The 23,677-nt window shown below is 37.4% G+C and overlaps 1 protein-coding gene across 3 annotated transcripts in view; it reads right to left on the bottom strand.

Annotated features, from left to right (window-relative positions):
• Positions 1 to 23,677, bottom strand: part of asic1b (acid-sensing (proton-gated) ion channel 1b) — a 203,836-nt gene that overhangs the window by 9,694 nt on the left and 170,465 nt on the right. For all 3 annotated transcript variants that reach the window (XM_008408900.2, XM_008408898.2, XM_008408899.2), the window contains 4 exons: positions 15,553 to 15,680; positions 2,142 to 2,292; positions 1,186 to 1,242; positions 565 to 718 (listed from right to left, as the gene is read on the bottom strand). In XM_008408900.2, coding sequence (XP_008407122.1) covers positions 565 to 718; positions 1,186 to 1,242; positions 2,142 to 2,292; positions 15,553 to 15,680 — 490 coding nt within the window. The remainder of the gene's footprint in view (positions 1 to 564; positions 719 to 1,185; positions 1,243 to 2,141; positions 2,293 to 15,552; positions 15,681 to 23,677) is intronic.

Raw genomic sequence — 23,677 nt, 5'->3', positions numbered from 1 at the left:
GCACGGTGGCGAAACACAAAACCGTTTCTGCACAAGTTACTCAACAGGTTGTTGCTAGGCAACCAATGAGTGAGTTCATTGATGCCACCCACCTTGCTTATTTGGCAAAAGCTTTTCCTCAAGCTGTATCCAGCGCATGTGCAGTTCTGAATGAGAGTTCACTTTAATCATTGAACATTTTACTGGACATATTTTCTACTGATATTGATCACATATCTATTGTGATTTATAGTGTTACAGATTTATTGCCCAACTCTTTTTATTGAACTTCACACCTTGAGTTGGTGGAACTGAAACACCTGAAGTAACACTAAGAGTTGCAACACACTTTATGAAACTAGACATAACATCAAAACTTCTCAAAAGAGTCATTACATTGTGATATTGAAGACTCCAGAGAAGTTAAATGCATTTTAAAACTCATCTAAGCTCAATTTTTAGCTGCTTCAAGTGAAGCAGCCTCTCAGACAGCAGGATAAAATTGCCCTGAACATAATCAAAATGATAATGAGGCAAACAGGATAAACATCACAGCGAATCAAAAAAAAAAAAAGCATGACTTACGCAATGTACTGTTCAGTCTTGTTGAATTTCTTGGCGAGGTACTTGGCCGACGCCTTGCTGGGAATCTTCACAAAGGACAGCTCTTTGCCATATCGAGTCATGTTGCATGGGGTCTCACACACACAGTAATCATTGTCTTTCTCAACAAGGAAATCTAAAAAAAAACCAAAAACATAAAATATGATGGCGACAGATGGAGAGAGAAAAGGAAGGCGAAACAGACAGCGATATAAAAAGAGAAGACAGGGACTGATTAATTTATCGTCATTCCGGCGTGACAAACAAAATGCCAGCTGAGTGAGAGGCGTCAAAGTAGAGGCGACCTCTGAGACCTTTAACAGAATATAAAAAAATAAGACAGACTCATGCTGACGGAGCAAGAGGGATAGCAAGGCAGCGTGCGAGGTGATGCCATGAAAGAGTGAGAGATTGCAAGTCTGTAAGAAAACAAGCAGCAGACATGAAAGGCCTGAGAGGTTTTAGCTGGTGGTGAGGCAGAAAAGAAAAGCTTCAGTGGTACCATCATGCTGAAGGAACACTATTATCTGTTATCAGCTCGGATCAAGAGCTCTGAACAGTGGGATACATATATACACACATCGTGCTGGTTTATCTTCTTACCCAAGGCAGGATCTGCACACTCCTTGTACTGCTCTGGGGTGCAGTACGGGGCATCTCCTAAGGACAGGCAGGGAAAAGAAAAAGCAGCAACAGTGTGAAGGAAAGAAGAAAAGCTTTTAGAAATGGGTTGAACATTTGCTTTGAGTCATTACTTTTATTTTCCACAACTGGATACTGTCATAAAACGGATCTGGTCTCCTAACTGATACCATTTATCACTGCTTAAAGTTTCTGTCAACATTGTTCCAATCTATGTCATTCTAGAAGTCCAGCCATTCATTTCAATCCATCAAAACAACACTGAACAAAGACCTGCCATGGTGCTGTGGACCAACAGGAAATTACTTCCCTACTATTGGCAATAATTCATGGAGTTTTCCCTAAAAATTACACATTTGACAGGAAGATTGAGGGACAATCTGGACCAGAGAAAAAGCGGGACATGGAGGATTCTTATCTAGCTCCCTGTGGACTCAGGATATTCAAACACACATCAAGGCAGCATATGATCCTGGTGATCAGACAGGCAGATTGCCGGGTTGCTCTGTGACTGACAACAGAGATGTTAGAGGGGAGGCAGGTGAGTGAGTCTTAACAAAGTCCCAATCCAAATGTTTCCTCTGTGCCAGAGCCCCCTTTTCAATTTGCCATGTGAGATCTCACACTGTGATTAAATGTAAGAGGTAGACAGCAAACGCCAGCTTTAATCACTGCACAAACACAAAGGGAAAATGGTCGAGTTTTCCGATCCACTAGAGTGTGAAAGTATGTGATTTTCTAAGACCGCTGCCAGGAATGTGTTGGTTCCTCGAGTAAAACTGCCACCACCACTTCGCAAGGACACTTTTACAATAAGTTCACAAACAACAGCCACTAGGGCACTTTTCTGCTTGATAAATGCATTTGTAAGAAGCAGTGTGTGTGTGTGTGTGTGTGTGTGTGTGTGTGAAAGATACCAGGCATGTGGACCATCCTGCAATTGCAGTTCTCGACCAGGTATCGCGTCTCGCAGTCAATTCTGCAGGCAGTGATGCTGTAACTGCTGAAGAAGTCGGAGTCCATCGCTGTGGACTTGCAGTCGCCCCACGGTGGGGGCAGGTAGGTCAGCTGAAAGAGAGAGAGACAATAAAAACCCTCTTTAGTCCCAAAGTGTTAAAAAAATCCTTCCCCCCTTGTGTGATGATAATGCAGTCATTTGACCTTGCACTTCCTGTCAGAAAGATGAGAAACCTGTTACTCAGTCTGTAGCAGAGGCCATTTCCCAACAGACAATGCACATTACACAGGTCATTTGCTGCATTAGACTCAGAGAATGAATCCCATTCTTACTTCATGGTGAATACATCTGTACAGTGATGGTTATTGTTGGAGTCGGTCTCCTACGCTCTCCTATTTCTAGTCTCCCTCTGGGCTTTCATCGTACTGCCCACTCTTCATAAGAAGCCCAATAGCACCAGCTGTGTAGTAGAAAGTGTTCGGCTGTAGGAGTTTCAGCTTTTTAGTGGAACAAAACCCCATGCGCCCCGAGTTTAAAGCAACAAGTTTTATGCAATTCTTATCCAGCATCGGTAAAATTACGCCCTCAGACTTTTGTCCATGTTTGGTGGTAATCTTGCACAAAAGTCTACTGTGAGTGATTTCACACTGCCCTGTGTGTTTTATGCTTGACCTCAAAGTGTAATTATCACTCTCATCGCAGCTGCATTCAACAGATGCATCTAATTTAACTGAAACCAGGTATTTACTTACACTACAGCTATGTTTTCCACAGTCTAACATTAAAATCAGAATAAATAATTCCCATTTTGATCCATTAAGATGACCATGAATTAACTTATTGTTAGACTGGGGCTGGAAAAATGCATCACAATGTAAGTGTTTCATATTGATGATTATTTATTTTGGATTTTGTTTTAAATAACTGAAATCCTACCAAACTGATGGATGGAGTGAACTTTCCTGGTTAAGTCACAGGTTTCACTCCATGCCAGTGTTTTGTTATCTTTAAGCAGTTATGAGGCATGGTGGCAACAGGCTGTTGCTAGGTAACCAAAGAGTGAGTGAGTGAGTTGATGCCATCAACCTAGCTTAGCAGGCCGTGAAAGTTTGAGCGGTTTATGTTTTTCCTCTGTCTACATCTCCCAGAATACTGTGTGGTTCTGGATCAGATTTCAGCTTATGTTCTATCAGATGTACTATCTACTGATATTGATCACATGTCTATCACAATATTGTTATTGGCTTATTGAAATTAAGTCGAGGTACAAACTGCTTTCTTCCTTAACATCCTGGGGAAAAAGAAAGAAATCAGCAAAGACATCAGGAAGAGAATTCAGGAACTTCATAAGTACAATTTCTAGATGTCCAAAAGCAACACTTTGCAAACAGCTATATGTAAATGAAAAAATAAAAAACAGTATGGACATGTCCTGCCATCATACTGCTTCAGAAAGGGGATGAGTTTTCCAAAGAGGACGAGGTTTTGGTGCAAAACGTGCATAGCAACCTCTGCTGCTAAGCTAAAGACTTACACGATGCTGGCTGATGGTGGTAGAGAGTATGATTAACCACAGCAATGGTGGCTGTAGACCAAATTTACGAGGAGGACCAGATGAGGTCACTGTTCTTTCATGGAATAACAGAATGAAACAAAACATAACCCATGGCAATGTTTCATCGCTAAGTGAGCCAAAGAGCCGCTTGTGGCTCTGGAGCTGCAGGTTGCAGGGACCTGCTGTGATCTGTGATCCTATCTCAATACTACTGAAGCTAAAAGTGCAACACTTTTTACTTTTAACTTAATATTAAAGTAAACCTGTGAAGGTAAAACATGAAATTGGTCCAAGAGAGAAATTAGTTAAATTTTCTGTGCCAAACCACCCATGACCCTCTGTGAAACAAGTTCATTAACATCAGGGGATGAAACGATACTAGGTGGTGAATTAATCCAAAATAAAAACCCATAAATTATAAAGAAAATATTAAATTAGTCCAAAAACATAAAAATACAGATCCCAATTTCCAGATACACTCAGGGACAAATATCTGGCAACATAAAAATAACAATAATAAAAAATATATATTATTTTGCTCTGATGAAGGTAAAATTGAAATGTTTGGCCATAATAACCATTGTTACATTTGGAGGAATAAACAGGGAAGCCTGCAAACCTGTTCTGGGCTGGCAGCATCATGCTGTGTGAACGCATTGCTGCAGGAGGGACTGGTGCACTTTGAAAAATAGATGACATCATGGGTATAGAACATTATATGCACATTATTGAAGCAACTTCACCACATATAAATGGTTCTTCCACATCCAGAATGGCATTTTGGATGTTTTTAAAAACTCATTATTCTGGCATTCAGCAAATAGAAATAGTTCTGGTAATTCTAACTGCCCTAAAACAGAGATTTTAACTGAATACAAGCTATTATACAATATACTTTTCATATTACAACGTAAGTAGAAATGTAAGAATGCAAAAACCCCCCCAAAACTCAACTCATAGATTTAGAAATTGAAATCAAACCATTGAGTATTGTCTGATTTTGAATTGAGCCAGTATGTGCCCATATGGTTAACATGATTTCTAAACACACTTATAATATCTTAGCCTTATATCAAAATTAAACACTGAAGTTCTTCAGACTTGGCAGACAAGTGGTTGATTATAATCTGACTTTTCTATGACCGCTCACATAACATAAAGGGTGCTGCATAATGTTAACCTCTTTGGGATACATCAAAGCAGAAATGAAACCTTCTCTGCTTCATACTTCAACATCAAACTCAACTTAAGAGCATGAGCTCAGAAATAGATCCTTTCAATCAGAGGATTCAAATTGGAGTCGCATTAGCCAGAAATCTAATAGTGAATGAATGTTCCTCCAAAAGAGCCACTGCAGAAGGAAAGCTTGAACCAGAAATGAACCAAAAGTGAAGCTAAATGAATTATTTTAATGGACTTTGCTTATATTCATATTTTAGCTTTAGCTGCAGCTTGGAAGGACGTTAGAAACAGTTAGAAAGACCTAAGTGCTCAAACCTATAAGTTGGGAGGGAGACGCACATTTTTTTACAGATGACAAACACATAATTGTTCTTTGAGGACAGTCATCAATAGTTGTAGAATAATTACAAAAACTGATTGATGAACTGAAAGTGCTGAAAAGACAAAGCTGAAACGGATCAATAAGGCGGAGAAAAGGCTGAGAGCTCCAGGATGTAGAGGTGTGATGACAATCTCTTTTATTCTCCGTGAATCTGGACCACAATTAGGAATAAAATACAAATTAATTTTCTTTCAAAGAAAACATCAATCTAAAAACTTTACGGGAGAATTTTATTTGCTCAGCCACAGCTCCCAAAGATACTCATGGCAGAAGAACAAAACTGCACAAACACAAAATAAGTTTTTATCTAAAACCAAGTATGGTAATGGCAGCATTATGATCTGAGGTATTCTTTTCTTTGAATTGAAGTAACGTTTAATGAAGATGAACAAAATGATAAACAGCCCTAAAAGTGTGATAGTTTGACCCCAAACCTTCAAGTGTCTGTCAGAAAGGTTATTCTACAGAGATTTCATTTTTAAAGGAAAAAACAAACGTCTATGGCTTCATCACAAGAAAACTGCCGTTTCAGAATGAGCCAATCACAAACCAGAGACAGTCCAACATCTGCTAAATATATAAAGAAGGGCTGTGGACAGGAAATCCATACTTTAATAAATTTGGAGAGCTTGTGGATGCGGAGTAGGCACATATCGCCAAGTCGAGATGTAGCATGTTGACAGATGGCCAACAAAGAATACTGAAGGCTGCAATTGAATAAAAAAGGTTCAAAAACAGCGTGCACACTTATGTAATCACATTATATGTTATATTTATTTTTGAAATATAGATTTAAACCAATTAGATTTCATTCCTATTTGTTAGAAAAGTGATTTATCTTCATATTTCTTATGTCACAAATAATTTGAACAAGTCTATTGTAATTAAAAAACAAACAAACAATGATCTGAGGGAAGATATTCATATTTTTAAAACTAAACCAAGCTTATTAGATTTCATTTATTAGCAATGAATATTTATATTTGATTTAAATGTAATAAATATAAATTAATTGCACCCAGAAGTTCAAGTTCAACCTTGAATTTCACCTATTCTTTTAACTTTTCTTTCCGATATACAATTTCTGCAATTTTTAATGTTTGGTTTAAGACAAAGATCAAAACATTATGACATAAATAAAACATGCAGTCTATGAAAAACCAAGGAATAATTACCCATAAGACAAGTTTAGGAAAAATAGCAAGAAAGCAACTGAATCCCCAGTAGTGAATAAACCAGCAAAGTACAAATACACAGATATGAATAAACATGAGATCATATTATTGACCACTGGAGAGATAAGAGCCCCAGACAGATAAATATCCTAGTGTGTAATAATAGAGTTCAGGAAACCGAAACAATTAAATTAATATGTAAAACTGAGTAAAATAGCTGTAGCATTAATTATGAGTTCAAATATAGAAACATATACCTTCTTCTCCAAACTGAACCTCAGTGAGCTGCATGTTTACTCACGTTATCACATTGCTGATGCAACCACAGTAAGCCTCCGTCATAGGAAAACATTTTTTTTCAACATAAGAACATCAGCAGCTCTAATTTGCATTTAATCCAACTGAAAAAAACCCCGCAAAACTTGATGCATTAAATAAAAAAGAGGGCTGTAATAATAAAAAAAGGACCCTTGTGTGTGTCTCCGTTTCGTTGGCTCAACGTTTGCACCACTGAGTGCTCACAGAGCAATAAATTAAAAGGCCACCATTGTGATTTAGGAACCCGTATTTTACAATTTGTACTAGAGTGCAGGAAGCAGCCATGGGTGCAGCGAACTGGATTTGGTTATTAATAACCCAGGGCGATGTTCAGCATGCGCATAAAGTATTCACACACATTACGATGCACTTTAAAAAAACACAGGTACCCACAGCTAAAGAGCTTTCCCAATGCAAAACACAGGAAACATAAGAGCTGCAAGGAACCTGATGATCGAGAAAAGATTCAAGATCACATGGACAGCACACATGGTGGAGAAAATAAATGGTTTAATAACAATAGTTCTGCCGTTTTAAATGCTCCACGCATTTACAAACTGTCAACATCACTTCCACGCAGAGAACCATCAACCAGTGTCGCCCAAAGTGAGTCTGGCGTAGAAGATTTAAAGACATTTTAGAGTGCGGTTAGCCGTTTAACAACCAGAAGGAAGGAAACAAATCACGATAAGACGTTGACCTCAATTCTCCCTTCATTAACTGAGCGAGAGAGCAAATAAAAGGTAGAGAGGAGGAAGTCTGCATGAACCAACGGACAGGAAAAAGGGGAGGATGGAGATATGCTGGCGGAGGAGACGTTTGCAGGATTTCTGCTCTTTATGTTAAAAAGGGAGACAGATATTGCATTTTTTTTTCTTTCTTTTTATGGGATCATGGTGAGTGACAGTTTGGCCAGATGAAAAGTCAGTGGCAGCTTTGCACTACAGGATTGCTGAAGCAGAGTTGAATGAGTGTGGGGTAAACTGCATTAGATTAATGAAGAGTGAGCCTGCCAGGGAATAAATAAACAGAGGCAGGCTGAAGGGAAGCAGAATGTAGAGAATGATATTAAAGACAGAAATTGTATTAGCAGAATTGTAATGAATGTTGGAGAGCGGGAAAAAAAAAGAGGAATGGAGCCAATGAGAGATAAAAAGAGATGCATACTTTCCTGCAGAAGCGACATTGGCAGCATGCAAAATCCTGCTGCAGCCTGCTGACACAGGAATGCACTGACTAGTTGTGTGGACGTGGACGGACTGAGATTACCACCAAAATCCCCCTTTTTTCTCCTTCATTCATTATGCATGAATCTGTTGCATATTAGGAACCAGAGAGTAGGATTTGTCTGGCTGCAAACTGGCCATCGCACCCACAAAATTATTCACAGCTGAGAGGAATAACCCACATTTACTTCGTTTCACTGAACAAGACCAATTGTGACAAGCTGACTGGGCAAAGTCTGTGTTCTTTATTTATGCTAAAGCCCCATGTGGGTCTCTGTGAGAGGGTTGCACAAGAACCTGAAGTCTCTAAGGTGCACGCAAACATGAATAAGCCCTTCAACCTCGTTATGGCACTGTTGGCTTAGAGGTTAAAACATGTTCAGCAGCCAAATAGCTTTATTTATCCCATCTCATATCAAAAGAGGATTAGAACGGACACCGTCATCTGTTTGTATCAAATGTTTTTGTCCCTCTGTCTGAAAATCAGGATTGCTTTTAGAAAAAACAAATGAATGTGTACCCCAGAGTTTGGTAGTAACTAGATACATTTGCTCGAGTAACATTTTGGAAAAAGAGCATTTTTACTACGCTGTACTGTTTAATTTTACTTGAGTGATTTTGTTATGAAGTATCGCTACCTGAGTAAAATTTCTGGATACTTTAGCCATTGACTGGAAGAAGAACAAGTTGACACTGAACATCTTAAACACTTTGAACTGTATTGTTGCTGAAATGTGCCATATAAACTAACTTGAAGGATTAATTGATTGATTGATGCTCTTACTTGGGTAAAATCTTTGGTACTCGACCCGGCTCTGGTGAACCACGTCTTTATGAAAGGAAAAACAACTTTGGTCCTTGGAAAAACAGGTAAGATGCCAGTTTTTTGGATCAGCATTTTCCAGTTTTCTGGCATCTTACCAGCTTTTTCTTTTTCAAGTTCCAAAAAGTCAAAGTATATTTTGCACTAATAACTTATTGTTCCATGTCTGGCATGTTGTGTGGAAGTGTGGGGTAGTAATATTCTCAACTGATTTATAAAAGGAGAAGGAAAATACAACTTAAGAGATTTTCAAAAAAAAAAAATGATTCAGAGACGTGATGAAGCAAAAATGCATTTCAATTAAAGGTCTTAGTTTATGGAACAACATTTGGAGAGAATCTAAATCTTTTTCTGTATTTAAAATAAATCTGAAAATCATTATGATATACATATGATTAAACTGGTGTTTTTGTGTATTTGAAATATGTTTGTCATACTCTGAGTTTAGCTAATTCTCCTGTATGTGAATTCAGGGGAAATATAAGTTTATGCTATTTACTGCTCCTTTTAATTCATCATTTCTTTTAGTTGTTGCGTGAACTCTTCATATTTACTATTGAGTGAATGAAATGGAAAAATAAAATGAAGATATCTAAGAAAACAGTGAGTAATAAATATGGCAAATATATAACCCTTCGAGTTAGCTGAATTTCCAAGATCGAATCGGATATGATCTGTTTTTATTGTCAAACAGCTGAAGCATGTTTTCCAGCCAAAGAAACATTTCTTAAGCCGCAGAGCAAGCAGAGCAGCTTGCAGGGCAGCAGAGAGCTGAGTAAATGCTGATGTCACGGGGTCTTCATGCTAGAAGAGGCTGCACCAGTGAGGCAGGGGGATATGAAGGAGCAGCGCTGGGGGAATGGGGTCACAGCTTTGAAAACAAATATGTTGTGGAGATATTTCACAGTGGTGGAAAACAAATAGTGTTTTAGGTCTGGTTTGATCTGTGACCATGCTGCTACATGTCATTCCCTACCAGCTAGCATTTCGAATCACTTTCAGAGCTCCATTTCTGAGGAAAGGGAAAAATGGAGAAAGTGACTGGCTATAAAATTTCAGTCGTATAACTCGCCATCCTTTTGTCCTTTCAGAGAAAGCGCAGTGCTGGCCACGTTTATTGGCGCCCCTGGTAGCCATGTCTTAAAAGAATTATAAAACAGATTCCTTTTTTTACTACAGAAGCATAATTTCACACTGAAAATGGAGAAACCTTTAATTCAAGTGGGGGGGAAAAAATCTCATATTACAGAAATATATAGTTGTTCCGCAGCAGCATGTTGGAGTAGTTTGTCATATTAGTCCTGATTTGTCGTTTTGGAGACTTTTTTTTTCATAATATTTTGGTTAAGGTGTTGCTTCTTTTGGACAATTATTCCCTCTGGTTTTGGGCGCGGTGGAGCTGGAAGGATTTTCAGTCTTATTTTTGACTTTGGGACAGTTCTTATGACGCACAACTATGGCAACCATGTGGGGATTTTTGTTTGTCACAATCATGAGCAACTTATTAGCCTCTCAAAAGCACAAATAATATCTGAATTATGACCAAAACTCACAGAGGAGAAAAGTTCATCCATCTTTGTGTGTTTTTTGTACTGAAGTGAAGTCATTCTGCAGTTTTAGGAAGCAAGCGACTTACAATTAATTGTCAATAAATTTTTTATTAAAATGAGTTCCAATTGATTAAATTAATAAAGTCTGCTTAAACCTTCTTTTAGTGTTGCAGTTTGGAGACCATCCAGAAGAGGGCGGCGCTGGTCATCCCTTAGGCGGAGCCAGTTGAAACAGGAATAAAGATGGTGGGACCATACTAGAATTGGAAAGGGAAACGGTCCAAGCAGAGTCCAGTGTGAGATGCAAGATGCATTTTATGTTGATCAGTTTTCACCTCAGTAGCGCTGATTCAACCGAGGAGCTGCATGATGGAGCAGCAACAGCAGATTATGGAAAATTTATTTATGTTATAGATGGTCGGCCATCTTGAGCATCCGTCTTATCGATCAATAAATTGTTAGTCGATTGATAAGATCAGCCAGCTTTAGATTAACTCATTAACCGATAATTTTCATCCCTTGTTGATACATACTTGTTTTTTTTTTGGCTCTAGTGGTTTTTATTTGATAGTTAATTGACAGGAAAGTGGGTAAAAAGAGAAAGGGAAGACATGTGGCAAAGGTCACCAGGCAGGGAATCGAACCTGCGACGGCCGCGCCCGTCGAGGACTAAGGCCTCCATATGTGGGTAGTGCTTAACCCCTACGCCACCACAGCACACCCTACATCCTCACTTTTGATTAAAAAGTGACATTTTACTTTAACAACGCCATATTCAGCACCAGTTTCAGCATCCGCCTGTTACAATGGATGGAGAAAACATTGATCTGGTTGAGTCCTATAAATACCTGTGAGTTCACCTTGACAACAAACTGGACTGATCTATTAACACACATGTGGCAAATAAGAAAGAACCGAGGAAACTCTTCCTTCTTAGGAAAATCTTTCAATGTGTGGAGTCGGTTCTTCTGCATTTTTTATCAGCTGGTTGTGGCCAGCGCTGCATTCACTGATGCTGCTTGCATCCGTGTGCGGGATCAGAAAGTGTATGTCTGTGATGGGTGGGGGAGCGGACTCTGTTGGGAAGCTGGTGGAGGAGAGGATCTGATGCAGGCCGTCCTCTGTAACCACACACACCCTCTGCAGGAGGCTCTGGGCGCTCAGAGAAGCAGTCGCACTAACGACTACAAGTTTCTGTGTTGGAGAACAAAGAGAAACTGGAGAGGCGCCATGAGGCTGAACAACATCTCCTGCTGACCATGCGCATTTGCAAATATCACAAGTATTATGAATATGCCGGCTCTTTTCTTTGGCTATGGTGTTCTATAGTTATTGTGCTTCCTTAAGGTTTACTTGATGCTGTGAAATATGTTATTTTGTAATAGGTGGGAAGGTAGGCATCATTTGCATATTTTAAATAAACTACAAAATAAAAAAAAATGTTTTTATGGAGCTGTATTTTTTGATATGTACGACTGTCTGTCATTAAACTCACAATGCAGAAACCAAACAAAACCAAACAAAAAATGCAAAAGGAAAAAAAAACAAGACAAAACAAATACAGAAAAAGAAAAACAATATTTAAATTCCTGTCAATGGCAAGAACACAAAGTGTACACTGAAAACAGTATACACGAATGCATAGGTTTATTATACTGTCACTACTTTATTCATACAGAATTATGAAAAGAGAAATATTTCTCCTGTGTATTTTTCTAAAGCAAATCTCCACAGAAATCTGTTTCCTCGCCCCAAAGGTGGAGATGGAGATGAAGCGCTCTTCTCATGTCTTCTAAAACGTACGATGACCTTCGTAATTTTAAAAGTGAGTTTTGTTTTAGTAGTTCAGTCTGTTGTCCCCTCTATATACATTTTTTGTGTGTGAAATCGCATCATAGTGGATAAAGAAATTTACTAGAAGGATGTGTAACCAGATGTGTGGTTGTGTTCACCGCTGTTTTGAAGTTTCACAGTAGAACTTGTTCAAAGACAACACTTTGTCACGTGTTTGCACCAGAATAGCTGCATCTTTTTTTTTCCCTCTTAGAACCCCAACAGAGGTTATATAAGAACTTTGAAGAATAAGGAGGTCATAACAATTATTGCCCTGCTTTATAAATCATCACGTACTCTCTGTTTACTCTATTTTTTTACTCTATTTTTTTTTTTTTTTTACACTTTAAAAAAATGCAAGTTTACAAACCCACAAAAGCCACACATTTGGTTACAAAACAGGCTAAATGTTTATGGGAAAAAGTATATTTGTGACTTTAAATATCAATTTAAGATGGAAAACATCAGAAAAGAGCTACTGGCCAAACAAAAAAGGGGTACCTGAAATGAAAAGCAAAGATTGAACAGAGAGTTAGATGGAGATTCGTAAATGTTTGGAGCTGCTGCTCCACTGACAGCAAACTGATCAACCCTGCCAGAGAAACCTGGGCTGTGAAGGAATGTCACAACCCAAAGACACAGGCGCGCTCAACGATGAAAGGATGGATTGGAGGCAGACGCATCATGGATAACACTCACACCTGCACAGGATCTTATGATCTTGCATGCACAGATTTATACATGCCTTATGTTTTAAGGCAAATAAGAAATATTTCAACTGTTCAGTGAGAGTTTTTTATTTTGTACCTCTAAGCTGCTTAACATTTTTCAGAAGTAGAGCAGCACATGTAAAAAAAAAAAAAAACATTGCAAAGAGCCTTATGTTTGGCACAAAAATGATAAATGGATTATGCTGGATTGAGTTTGAGGTAGAGTCCACAGGGACGAGAATTTGATATTTTTGAAGTTGGAAAAAGAACTGAGCTCAAACAGCTTTGATATCTTCTTTAATCATCTCTGCTCAAAGCAACACAACTACATAAAGGTTTGTGAAGCATTTATGTATGAAGCAAAGGGTTGGTAGACACGGGGAACTCAGTACAAAAAAATAAACTAGAAAAAATAAAATGTTACAGTAATTTACTAAACCTTTCACTTATGTGTATATATGAAGTATTTTTTATCATACATTTGGTCTACTTGTGTTGTAAAAAGGGCAAAAACTATTTCTGATTTCTATTCAGTTAATAGAAAAAGGTGAAGTAGGGATGCATCGATTTGAAAAAAATGGGCCAAAGTCAATATCTGATATTAATATTGGTATTATTGCCAGATTACCAATATTTACTGATATTAAATCTGTGACCACAACTTCAAAATGTAGGTGGATTTTTTACATGAGCTGCTTGTTCACCTGCAGTCATGTCAGATTTGAAGAAGTTGATGGGAAATTTGTTCTGTTTACTGACGTGATTCTTTGTGAGTCACCAAAGTGAGTGGAGTTTTTGAGTCAGTTACCCAGTAAAACACAGTACACACTGCACCAAAACCAATGCAGGTCTGCAAAAAGGGGCATTTTTACCCTCACTGCAGCTAAGAAACCTTGTTAGAGGCACACAGGTTGCATAACATTTTGAAAAAGACAACTTCTCATTTTTGATGATTATGTAGAAAATTGTTGTCATTTTATTTCCATTTTTAGATTAGATGTTTTTGCAAAAAGAAGCATTATCTAAAACATTAAAAAATAAGGACATAGTTACAAAGTATTGGCAGGAAAACGTATTTACAAACATTTGTTTTTTATAATTTCAGCCAAAGTTATAGAGTGATTATGGAAGAGCAGCAGGTTGCAGACCCTGCACTATAATGTCAGTGTATTTAATATCATCCATTAGTCATAGAAGAAAACAAATAACTTTTTTTCTCTTATCTCAGATTTTGTTTTACATTTTCTTTACGCACTGTAGCTTGCAAGCAGTAATTCATTCTGTTTGCGGTGAGTGATTAATACCCTTCCCTCCACAATAATACAACACAACAAGCTAAAGATTTATTACCACAGTGACTTGATGAATACATTTCTACTCTGTGTACAGGATCGGACGGCAAAGAGCAGGAAACAGACGGGTTCTACCCCCTGCAGAGAGCGCAATGTTGCAGAGAGAAAACCATTAACTCATCCTCAGCCATTCGTCTCATCCTTATTGGAGCTGAACCGAGCCGAATCGTTACCTCGCCGATCCGCCCCTGCCTGGGCTCAACCAAGTTGATCAGTCCCTGCTCGAGCTGCGCTTTGATTAGTTGGTTTTGTGAATGGATTTGGGTTACAGCTAAAGTGAACGAGTTAATGTAGATGACGAATCTACATTAAATTGCACCTTTATCTGTCTCATATTTAGTTAAAGCACTTATGCAAAAGTGCTTTAACCAAAACCTCTGATAAAGATTCAGATGAAGACAAAGAGTCACATATTTTTTTTCTACAAAATAAACATCCCAGTGTGATATTTCCCTTTGTTTGAGTCTAGCTTGTCTACTTTTCAGTGTTGTGTAAAAATAGGATGCTTTGGATACTTCCAAAAGGAATCTGTAGAAAAAACCGCTGCAAAAAAACAGACTTTACGGGTCACGCTGCACCATCATGTCATGCTTGAAAAAATGTGAGTTTTCTGCAGAAGCTCCAGAAACAAACAAAAGCATTCAGATTATAAGACATTAAAAGTACCAAACCCTCCAGTGACGGGAAACCTTGAATGATATTGATTCCATTTAGAGGAGTAAATGAATATTTACCACTTTTGAAATCGGACTGTAATGAAAGCTACAGTCACTTCTTTCATCATCTGCATTTGCATTGACCATGTAGTTGCATAATTTGACATTTTGAAAATAAATTTGCTTAATGGAAACACGGCAATTTCGAAAAGCTCTCATTTTCAATAAAAGTTTTGGCGTAACAATTAAATGTTTTTTTTTTTAACCGTATCAGAATTGGCTTGTTTTGCAAAACTGCAAAACAAGTCACACCAAGTCACACGATCAACAATTGGATGTTGCCACTGAAGCAAACCACGAGGAAGAAGATGGCAGGAAGTAGTAGGAGTTTCATGGCGCGGCATCACGTGAACAAACTTATTCACATGTGATTTTAACTGTGTTTCTTATGTAATGCAAACACCGCAATTGCAAAATTATGTTTTTTCTACATTAGTGGAATACTGGCAAAGCTCTGCACTCATTTGTAATGGAAATGCAGCTACTGATGGCTATGCAGACATATTTTAGCATGTTTTCAGCGTTCTGTGATCTCTTCCAGGACGTACCCGTTGCTCTTGACAGGAAACAAAGGTCTGAAATCCTGGAGCCACTCCGAAGCCCAGCTGGTCTATGAACGGCGGCTCGTCCTGCGTGTGGATCTGAACCTTGATCCCAGCTTCAAATGATGTCTCATCTGTTGATGGTAAAAGGTTAGGACGGTTACAACAGGGATGATGATTTGTATGCACACACGAGCCTACGCCATCATTACTAACCAGAAGGTGCTAAAGTGTTGCAGTGTTGGAATATATTTCAGTCAGGGGAGTAAAAACAGACTGGAAACTGAAAAGTCTTAGCTGAAGAAAATCTTAGAAGCTATCATTGCCTATTCATCAAACTCTGAATCACTCCATACATCATCCTTTCTCATGAATGACAAACACTTTGGTATTTTTTTGCGGGTTAAATAGCCTGAATAAGGAGCGAAAGGATAAAGTGAATGGATTTTCCAAACAGATTAGACGATGACAATGCCTGCCTCACTGTAGCCTTGCTTACTGCAGAGGAAATGAAAGTGAATGTATGAATTATTAAATAAATGATGATGAGGATAAAACAAAATCAATACAGCTGAGAGCTTCCTTCCCCATAGCACTCTGCTGTATAGATTTTAAATCAAAGAGATGGGCCTCTTTAGACTTGAGGGAAACCCCTCAATGACACACGGACTTAAAGCAACACCTCTGCAAGCATATTTCTTTCACAATAACTGACCTAAAATGCTAATTATGCAGTAAGCGATTCGGCTCCTTCGAGAGCCAGCTTGGTGATAATGTCCAGAGTCTGCTTCCTGCCAACCCAGCCCTTCTCTTCCCCTTCTTGGTTGTCACTCGGCATCATCTTCTAAGCGGAAAGGCTTTCTCGCTATTTTCAATTAGGGAGCTAAAAATTGTGGCAGGAGTTCAGCAAGAAAGCTTCGACATGGTGTGACAGATTTGAACTGCTACATACTGGTCCAGTGAGATTGAATACCGAGCCGTTTTGTTCTGCTGCCAAGGAAAATGCTCGAGAGGCGGCAGATAGATATACAAAAACAGAAAGCATCCCGATCTTCTGCTTTAAAAGCCACATGCCATGCTTCAGTCATGGCCATCCTTTGTGGGTTTCATAGAATAACAATCACTTTTTTTCACTTAATATGGAAGAATTCATAGTATCTGCAGACATTCTTGTTAGGGAAGCTGAGAAAAAAAATAAATAAATAACCTTGTCAGTTAGGAGTCTAAAAATGTCTCAAACGAAATGTAAACCTTTAGACATATATTTCATTCTGGTATGTTTTGTTGTCATTTTAACTTGTAAATGTGACTTTATTACCATTTTACAACCAAAAAGCGAAGTTTAAATTAATTGTATTAAAGAATAATTGCAGACATGATATAAAACATTTAGTACTGAGTCGAGTTTAAGTGAGCTAAGAAGATTGAATCTTTAAATTTTAACAAAAACCACAGATTGAAAATATTAGCATTGGTTTATTGGGAATTATATTAAAATCTGATTAAATTGTTTTATTTTAAATTGTTTTGCATTTAAATTTTAAATGATCGACATGCTTACTTTTTAAAAGTGCAAGGATCTATATTCATAGTTTGGTTGCTGTGTTTCCATGGTGACAGGATGGTAACACAAGTTAAATTTTTGCAATTTAGCTTTGTTTATTCCTAAAAAAAAATCTCATGATGTTAGCGGTGTAAAGAGTCATATTTACTAAATTATAATATGAATTCACAGGTCTGCTTGTCAGACTAAACGTACCTTTGAAAAAGAACCTTTAATATACTTTATTAATATACTTTTCATTTAACCCACATTAATGTGATAAATATTGGTTTGATGTAATATTTTAATTTAAAATGTTTTCATTAACTGTAAGTGGGAAATTATCATGACTAGCTGAAATAAAGGCTTCCAAACATCCATCTGTGTGTAAATAATCTTTAAAATGTGACAGTTCCTGAAATAAATGAGGTTTTAAGTAATATTCTCGCCTATGCTCAAAGGTTTTTATTTTTCTGCTTACATATTTAATATTTTTAGAAGAGCAACACGGAACCAAATTCAAATTCCTCGTTTGTCTGCATGGATTATGGTTAAAGAGGAGATTATTCTCAGAAAAAAGAACAACTTTGCTTTAAGATTAGAGGTTGAACATTAAGCAACAGTCTAGGGCTGTAATGATACAATAATATTACGATACGATACACAATATTCTGCTCACAATACGATATATTGCAATATTAAGCAAACGATACAATTCAATACACTTTTGCGATTTTCTGAAAGATTTTAGAGGGACAGAGTGATTTTGGTGACATTCTGTGACTGTTATTGAGTTGGATTGAATTCATTTAACTGAAAACTGATTAAAAGCACCAACTACACAATACCTGGCTCTGGTTGGACACAGACTTAAAGTCGACAGCTGGACAGAATAAACCAAAGAAGTGGTGAGAAAACATGTTTCTTTTAATTGAAACAGCACAAACTGTAGCTTATATGCATTTGTAAAGTAAACAAAGTGCACCAAGTACCTGCTCTGAATAGTTTGATACCTTTTTAGCCTCGACACTTAACATGTGAAGGAATCACTCTAAGCCTGATGACCTAATCACTCTCCCGGCGAAGCAAGCAGTGAGTGAGCAAGGTGACAGTTGGATGTTACGATACTTGCGCATGAATATCGATTTTTTTCTAGGAAAGAAAATATTGATATATATCGCAAATCGATATTTTTACACAGTCCTACAACAGTCATGAAAAAAAACAACTTATTACTCAACCAAACTTTAACCCAGCGAATCAGGATTCATCAACCTTGTTGGGGTTGAACTTCTTTAACCACGCGACTCTATTCTTGGTGTTTGTTTGTTTTTGTCTCAATTAGCCTGAGTCAGCTTCGTGAGCAGGCAGCACACAGAAGAAGCCCGCTGTGATGTCATCAGGCGCTGATAATAGACTGACTATTTCTTTAAATCCTTTTGATTGCATTTGAGGGAACAGACGGTTCCCAAGCAGAAAACGTGCCCTGCGTTGTATTACTCATCTTTTCTGTGAAGCTCTGTTCATGTCGAGTACAGCCACAAAAGTTCAGCTAATAAGACAAAAAAGTTTCAAATAATGGGAAAAATCTGAACAGAAGCTATTTTTACCATGAAAAAATCTCCTGTAGCAACTCTGCATAAGGTTTTGTATAAGTCAGCAAAGAAATCAGAGCTGACATTATTTTCTCCATGAAATCCCAAAGGAGCTCTGTGTGATTTAGGTCATGACTCTGGAGGGTTATCCTCAGACTTTCACATTCTCCTAAGAAAGATATTTTTATTCAAGCAGCTGATCTTGTTGTGTAAACCACCTCTGTGGTTTAACAATCCTTTAGCTTCCTCTTATTTATACATTCTAATCCGGCCTGCAAACCTTCCTGAACTTTTCTGATTAGATCAGATCAAATTTGCTGTGTTTGTTGTAAGGATGGAGAATTGTGTTTCTGCTGATCTGGTGGCAGGTTTTCTCTTTTTTTTTTTGCACACATCACCCTTCAGTTTGCAAAGGACACGGTCATTTAAATATGCTGAATCAGACAGAGTCTCACTTTTAATGCTTTATTGCTGCTGTTAGGAAATAAGTCCCTGAAGTCGTGGTAGATGATTCATTTCTAGGAATACTAACATTTTAAAGCAGAAGGTTACGATGCTATTAAAAGCATCCCCAGTATTTTTTTATTACTGCAAGAGGTCAAAGCATAATGAGTATGATTCCAGAATAACTCATGTGTTTGGAGACTAGGACATGTTTTTTACCTTCAAATATAATTCTTTTAAATCGTTTTTAGAAAGAAAGATAATAAATTAAATCTTCAAGGTTTTTCTTCAGTTTAAGAAATTTTTAACTTTTTACTTGACTGGTTGGGACATTAAATACTTTTAAGAGATTGCAATAAAATACACAATAAAGTTATCATTGTAAGAGGCAAAATTGAGACAAGCAGAGTCTAAAAATCAAAGTAAGGGTGACTTTACATTGGAGTGCAGTTTTCCCCTCTGTCATTCAGTTTTTTTAGGTTCATAGTTGACCTCAGTGACCTCAAACCCCTTTCACTGATCAATTTGTCGTTAACGTGATACCAGATGATCCAGTGAGATCAATGGAGGGTTTTTGTTTCAGATGACGCAGAACCAGAGAGACGTGTTTATATCTCAGATGTTCTGATATGTAAGTCTTATTCTTGTAAGTCTATTTTGTACTAATGCTGTCAATTTATTACAAAAATAATCAGACTAATCACATTCTAGTGTTGTTATTAATCACATTTAACCACTATGCTTAACTTCCTAAGCTTAAAATGTAAATATTGTCTGCACATCTAATTTATAAGGCATAATGGGAAAAAAAATAAGGGACATTCAGGTAAAATATCAGTTAAACAAAAACATGTAGATGTGTATAAAATGTGTATTTAGAGCATTTCCTCCATAATGTAAACATGCAGACTGTTTCATCATTGAATTCAGTGCTTTAAAGAAGAGCAAGTCCTCAAAATGATACAATCTGTAATAGATTCGGCTGATTAGATTCTCTTTGTTGCAGACATGTATGGAGATGGAGACACGGAGTCGCCTTTGCAACATGGAGCCAGGCGTAGACTAATAACAAGGACATATCTATTTGCAGATTCATCTCTATCTGACTTCTCTGAGCGGCTTTATGAAATCTGCCTCACAGATCATGATCCGTGTGGCGACGTCCCAATATGGATCGGAGCGTAAAGGCGGTGGGTCGAATTCGACCTTCCATTGAACATCGACAGCATTCAGCTGATCAGAACAGACTCATTCAAACAGCAGCAATATCTTTCATAAGCAAAGTTGTTTTTGTAGCCTTTTCCCACATGAGATTATGGTTTCATTAGATGCATCCAATGCTTCAAATTAAATCAGGGGTGGCATTTTGTTCTCCGACGGTATTCAGTGGCAGTTCTTGAATAAATGCGACCCCAGGTGAGTCTCTCTTTCTGTGACCAGCATGCGATTCATATTACTAGATTACTGAGAAGCAGACTAGAGGACACTTCACTGCGTTTTTAGGTTAGCCAAGAATCAATTGTTTTTACTTTCACAAACTTTGCTTTCGGGAGTCTGAATCACAACAGTTAGACAATTAAATTGTCCCAATGTTATACAAATACCACAAATGTTCATTTTTATTTCTAAGACAGAGGTTTCATAAATCTCAAATTATGCTTGAGATTTATGAGATATTATGATAAATCCTTTTGCACCATATAATTGTGCAAATAAGATTAAAAAAATTAATTTGCTTAATGCAAACATGCTTATTTTGAACAATTTTGCGCTAGAATAATGTGTTTTTTCACAGACGTATCAAAATAGATGTATTTTGCAAAACTGCCATTGAAACACTGTTTTGGGTCACGATAGTCACGTGATCAACAGCTGGATGCTGCTACTGGCAGAAATGATGAAGAAGACAACAGGAAGTGGCAGGAGGATTTCCAGCTGGCTCCACCAGAGCTCTCACAGCATCACACACGTCATTAAAGTTTGCCTCATTCCAACGTTGCTCTTCTGTAAGACGGCTGACTACCATTTCTCCAAAACTCTGCAAACGTAGACGCGCCCAAGTACAAGGAGTTTGTCACTGCAACGTCTAAATCAGACGGCGACGTTTTCTGTGATGGTTGAATTATTAATGTATCTCATGTAACTGTTTACATCAATCACTGCCATAATTTTAATGCTTTATTGAGAGAACAAGTTTATTCACATGTAACTTTAATTTAATTTCTTATTTAATGGTGTTTTTTTCAACATTAGCAGCTCCGTTTGCAATAAGCAATAGAAAACTTTGTCTGGACAAAACCAACAAAACCAACTTTCTGGTTTTCATGAGCTCTTGTTCCATCTCCTGATAAAATGTCGCTCTACTCAGTAAGCCACACATTATATATTGTCACTAAGCCTCTAACCCTGTAAATACATTGCCTTAAAAATGCATTTTTTTTCTTGTTCTGTCAGATTTGAACTTGCAGCTCTCCTGCCTAATAGGCGGGTAATGTCTAGGTGGCTGCATTTGTTTCTCACAAACAGTCAGAGGCGTTTTTCTGCTGCGTCAGTGTTTGAGTGGGTAAATAAGATGCAGAGACTGTAAAGTTATTTATTCACTAAAGTAGAAGATTATTTCATAAACAGCCTATTTTGGGGATTTTTTTTGCGACTGAGGAAGCATTGCATCATCGGGCACTCGTCTGGTAAGCGTCACGTTATGCAGATTGTTAAGCAGCAACTCAATTAAAAAAAAGATTTAAAGTCAATTAATAATTGATGAATTGCTTTGATATGTTGAGGTGTTATTTGTGTATAACACAAAGCATTAATCTACTGCTTACACTGTTTTATTTATCCATACGTAGCTTCAGACAACCCTGATCTGAAGTAGTGGAAAAAAAAAATATGCATATTAAATGTTTTATTTATAACTGTGAAGTTCTTTGGATCTCAGCATTTCTTTTTTTTTTTCAAAACTCGATGAGACTTTTTGAGGTGAAACGTTGCATACTGAAAAATCTTTGATAAAGTTTGCATCTTGTATCACTGAAACTACTTATGTGGCTTTAGTTTCTAACAAACCCCAAAATATTTGTCTTCAGACAGGTTGGCAGGTTTCCCTATTAGCCAGAAACTTTCCAGCTTTATGCATTTATTCCTATTATATGTCTTACTTTGTGATTTTTATCAACAAGTAATCTCAGATTAGGAATATCAGAGCCTTTCCTGGAAGTGCTTCGAAAGCCTTGAGCTCTTTATGATTTGTTTTCTAAGTGTTTGGTAAAATATTTAGAGCTCACCGTTTTGTTTTCTCTCATTTTAAAAGCCTGTATGTATTTCTCACCACACCATCTGTTTGCCTTCCAGTCAGACTATTTCCTTTTGCCCAAGCATTATTATTTACACTTATCACTATAATTTTACATAATTGGAGGAACTCCAGACTCTGTGTAGACCAATCCGTGACCTGTAGAGTCTCATCCTATCCAAGTATGCAATTATTGTACTGGAGCTTTGTTTGGGAATATTGGCACAGAAAAATTAACACATTTATAGATCCTAACAGAAATTAGCTGCTTTGTTTTGACATGTTATTTTTAATGAGGTAACACTCCTGTTTAGTGTCATACTGAATAAAATGCTGATTTGTGTCAAGCTTTATTGTAATAAGTACAAAAACACTATTGCTCATCTGCCAAATCTACATGTTTTGCATATTGTACCAAACAAATTAATGGAAATGCTGCAACAAATTATGTTGACTCATGTAAGTTTGTCTGTTATTATGGGAGGTTGCTGTCCCCAAGAGTTGCTCCCTGTTTTATCCTTAAATGAATCCTAATCAGCAAAAAGAAAACATTTCCATCATAACAGTCAGGTAAGGAGTTTAGATTAAAAATATGAAAAAGTATAACAAATCTCAAAAGAAATGCCAGAGATTGGAAAAACACTTCTTCTAAAGCATTTTTAGGGTTGTGGAATAAAAAACACAAGAAATTCTAACTTTCAAAACAGCAGCACATATTTTCTATATAAAATCAAGCATAAACCACAACAGTATAAATAATTTTTGAGCACAAACTACTTATATCCATGAACCAAACTGTGGTGGATTCAAACCTTTCATGTGTTTGCTCTTCAGAGGAAATTTACCTCTGCCCTCACTTTCTCCTTGTCAGATACTATTTGCCCAAATCGCTAACTGGCTCACTCTATGCTGACATTATGTAAGTAAATACGGCTCTGAGCCTTCATTCTGCATCCAGGTCCTGCAACAGAGCCTCGCTGCCAGCGTCTAACCCTTTCATTACAATAGATGAAACAATGTTGCTTTTGTTGAGTGTTTGGGTAAATGCAATTCTTAAGTGATGCATTAAATATTTGTTTGAAAATGCAAGTTTTCGTCTTGTTGCAAGGAGAAATTCTTGGAGGTTAAAATGATGCATTATGTAATCTGGAGGACTGAGCCAGATTGATGATGAATGGTGTCTTTATACAGCTAATCACTGGCCAACATTTGGATATCAAATAAAAACAAAACCTGTGATTAGGAATTTCTTTATAT

Source organism: Poecilia reticulata, linkage group LG5, assembly GCF_000633615.1.
Source record: "Poecilia reticulata strain Guanapo linkage group LG5, Guppy_female_1.0+MT, whole genome shotgun sequence".
In the NCBI taxonomy this organism is placed as follows: Eukaryota; Metazoa; Chordata; class Actinopteri; order Cyprinodontiformes; family Poeciliidae; genus Poecilia; species Poecilia reticulata.
This window is presented reverse-complemented; position numbering and strand designations above follow the sequence as displayed.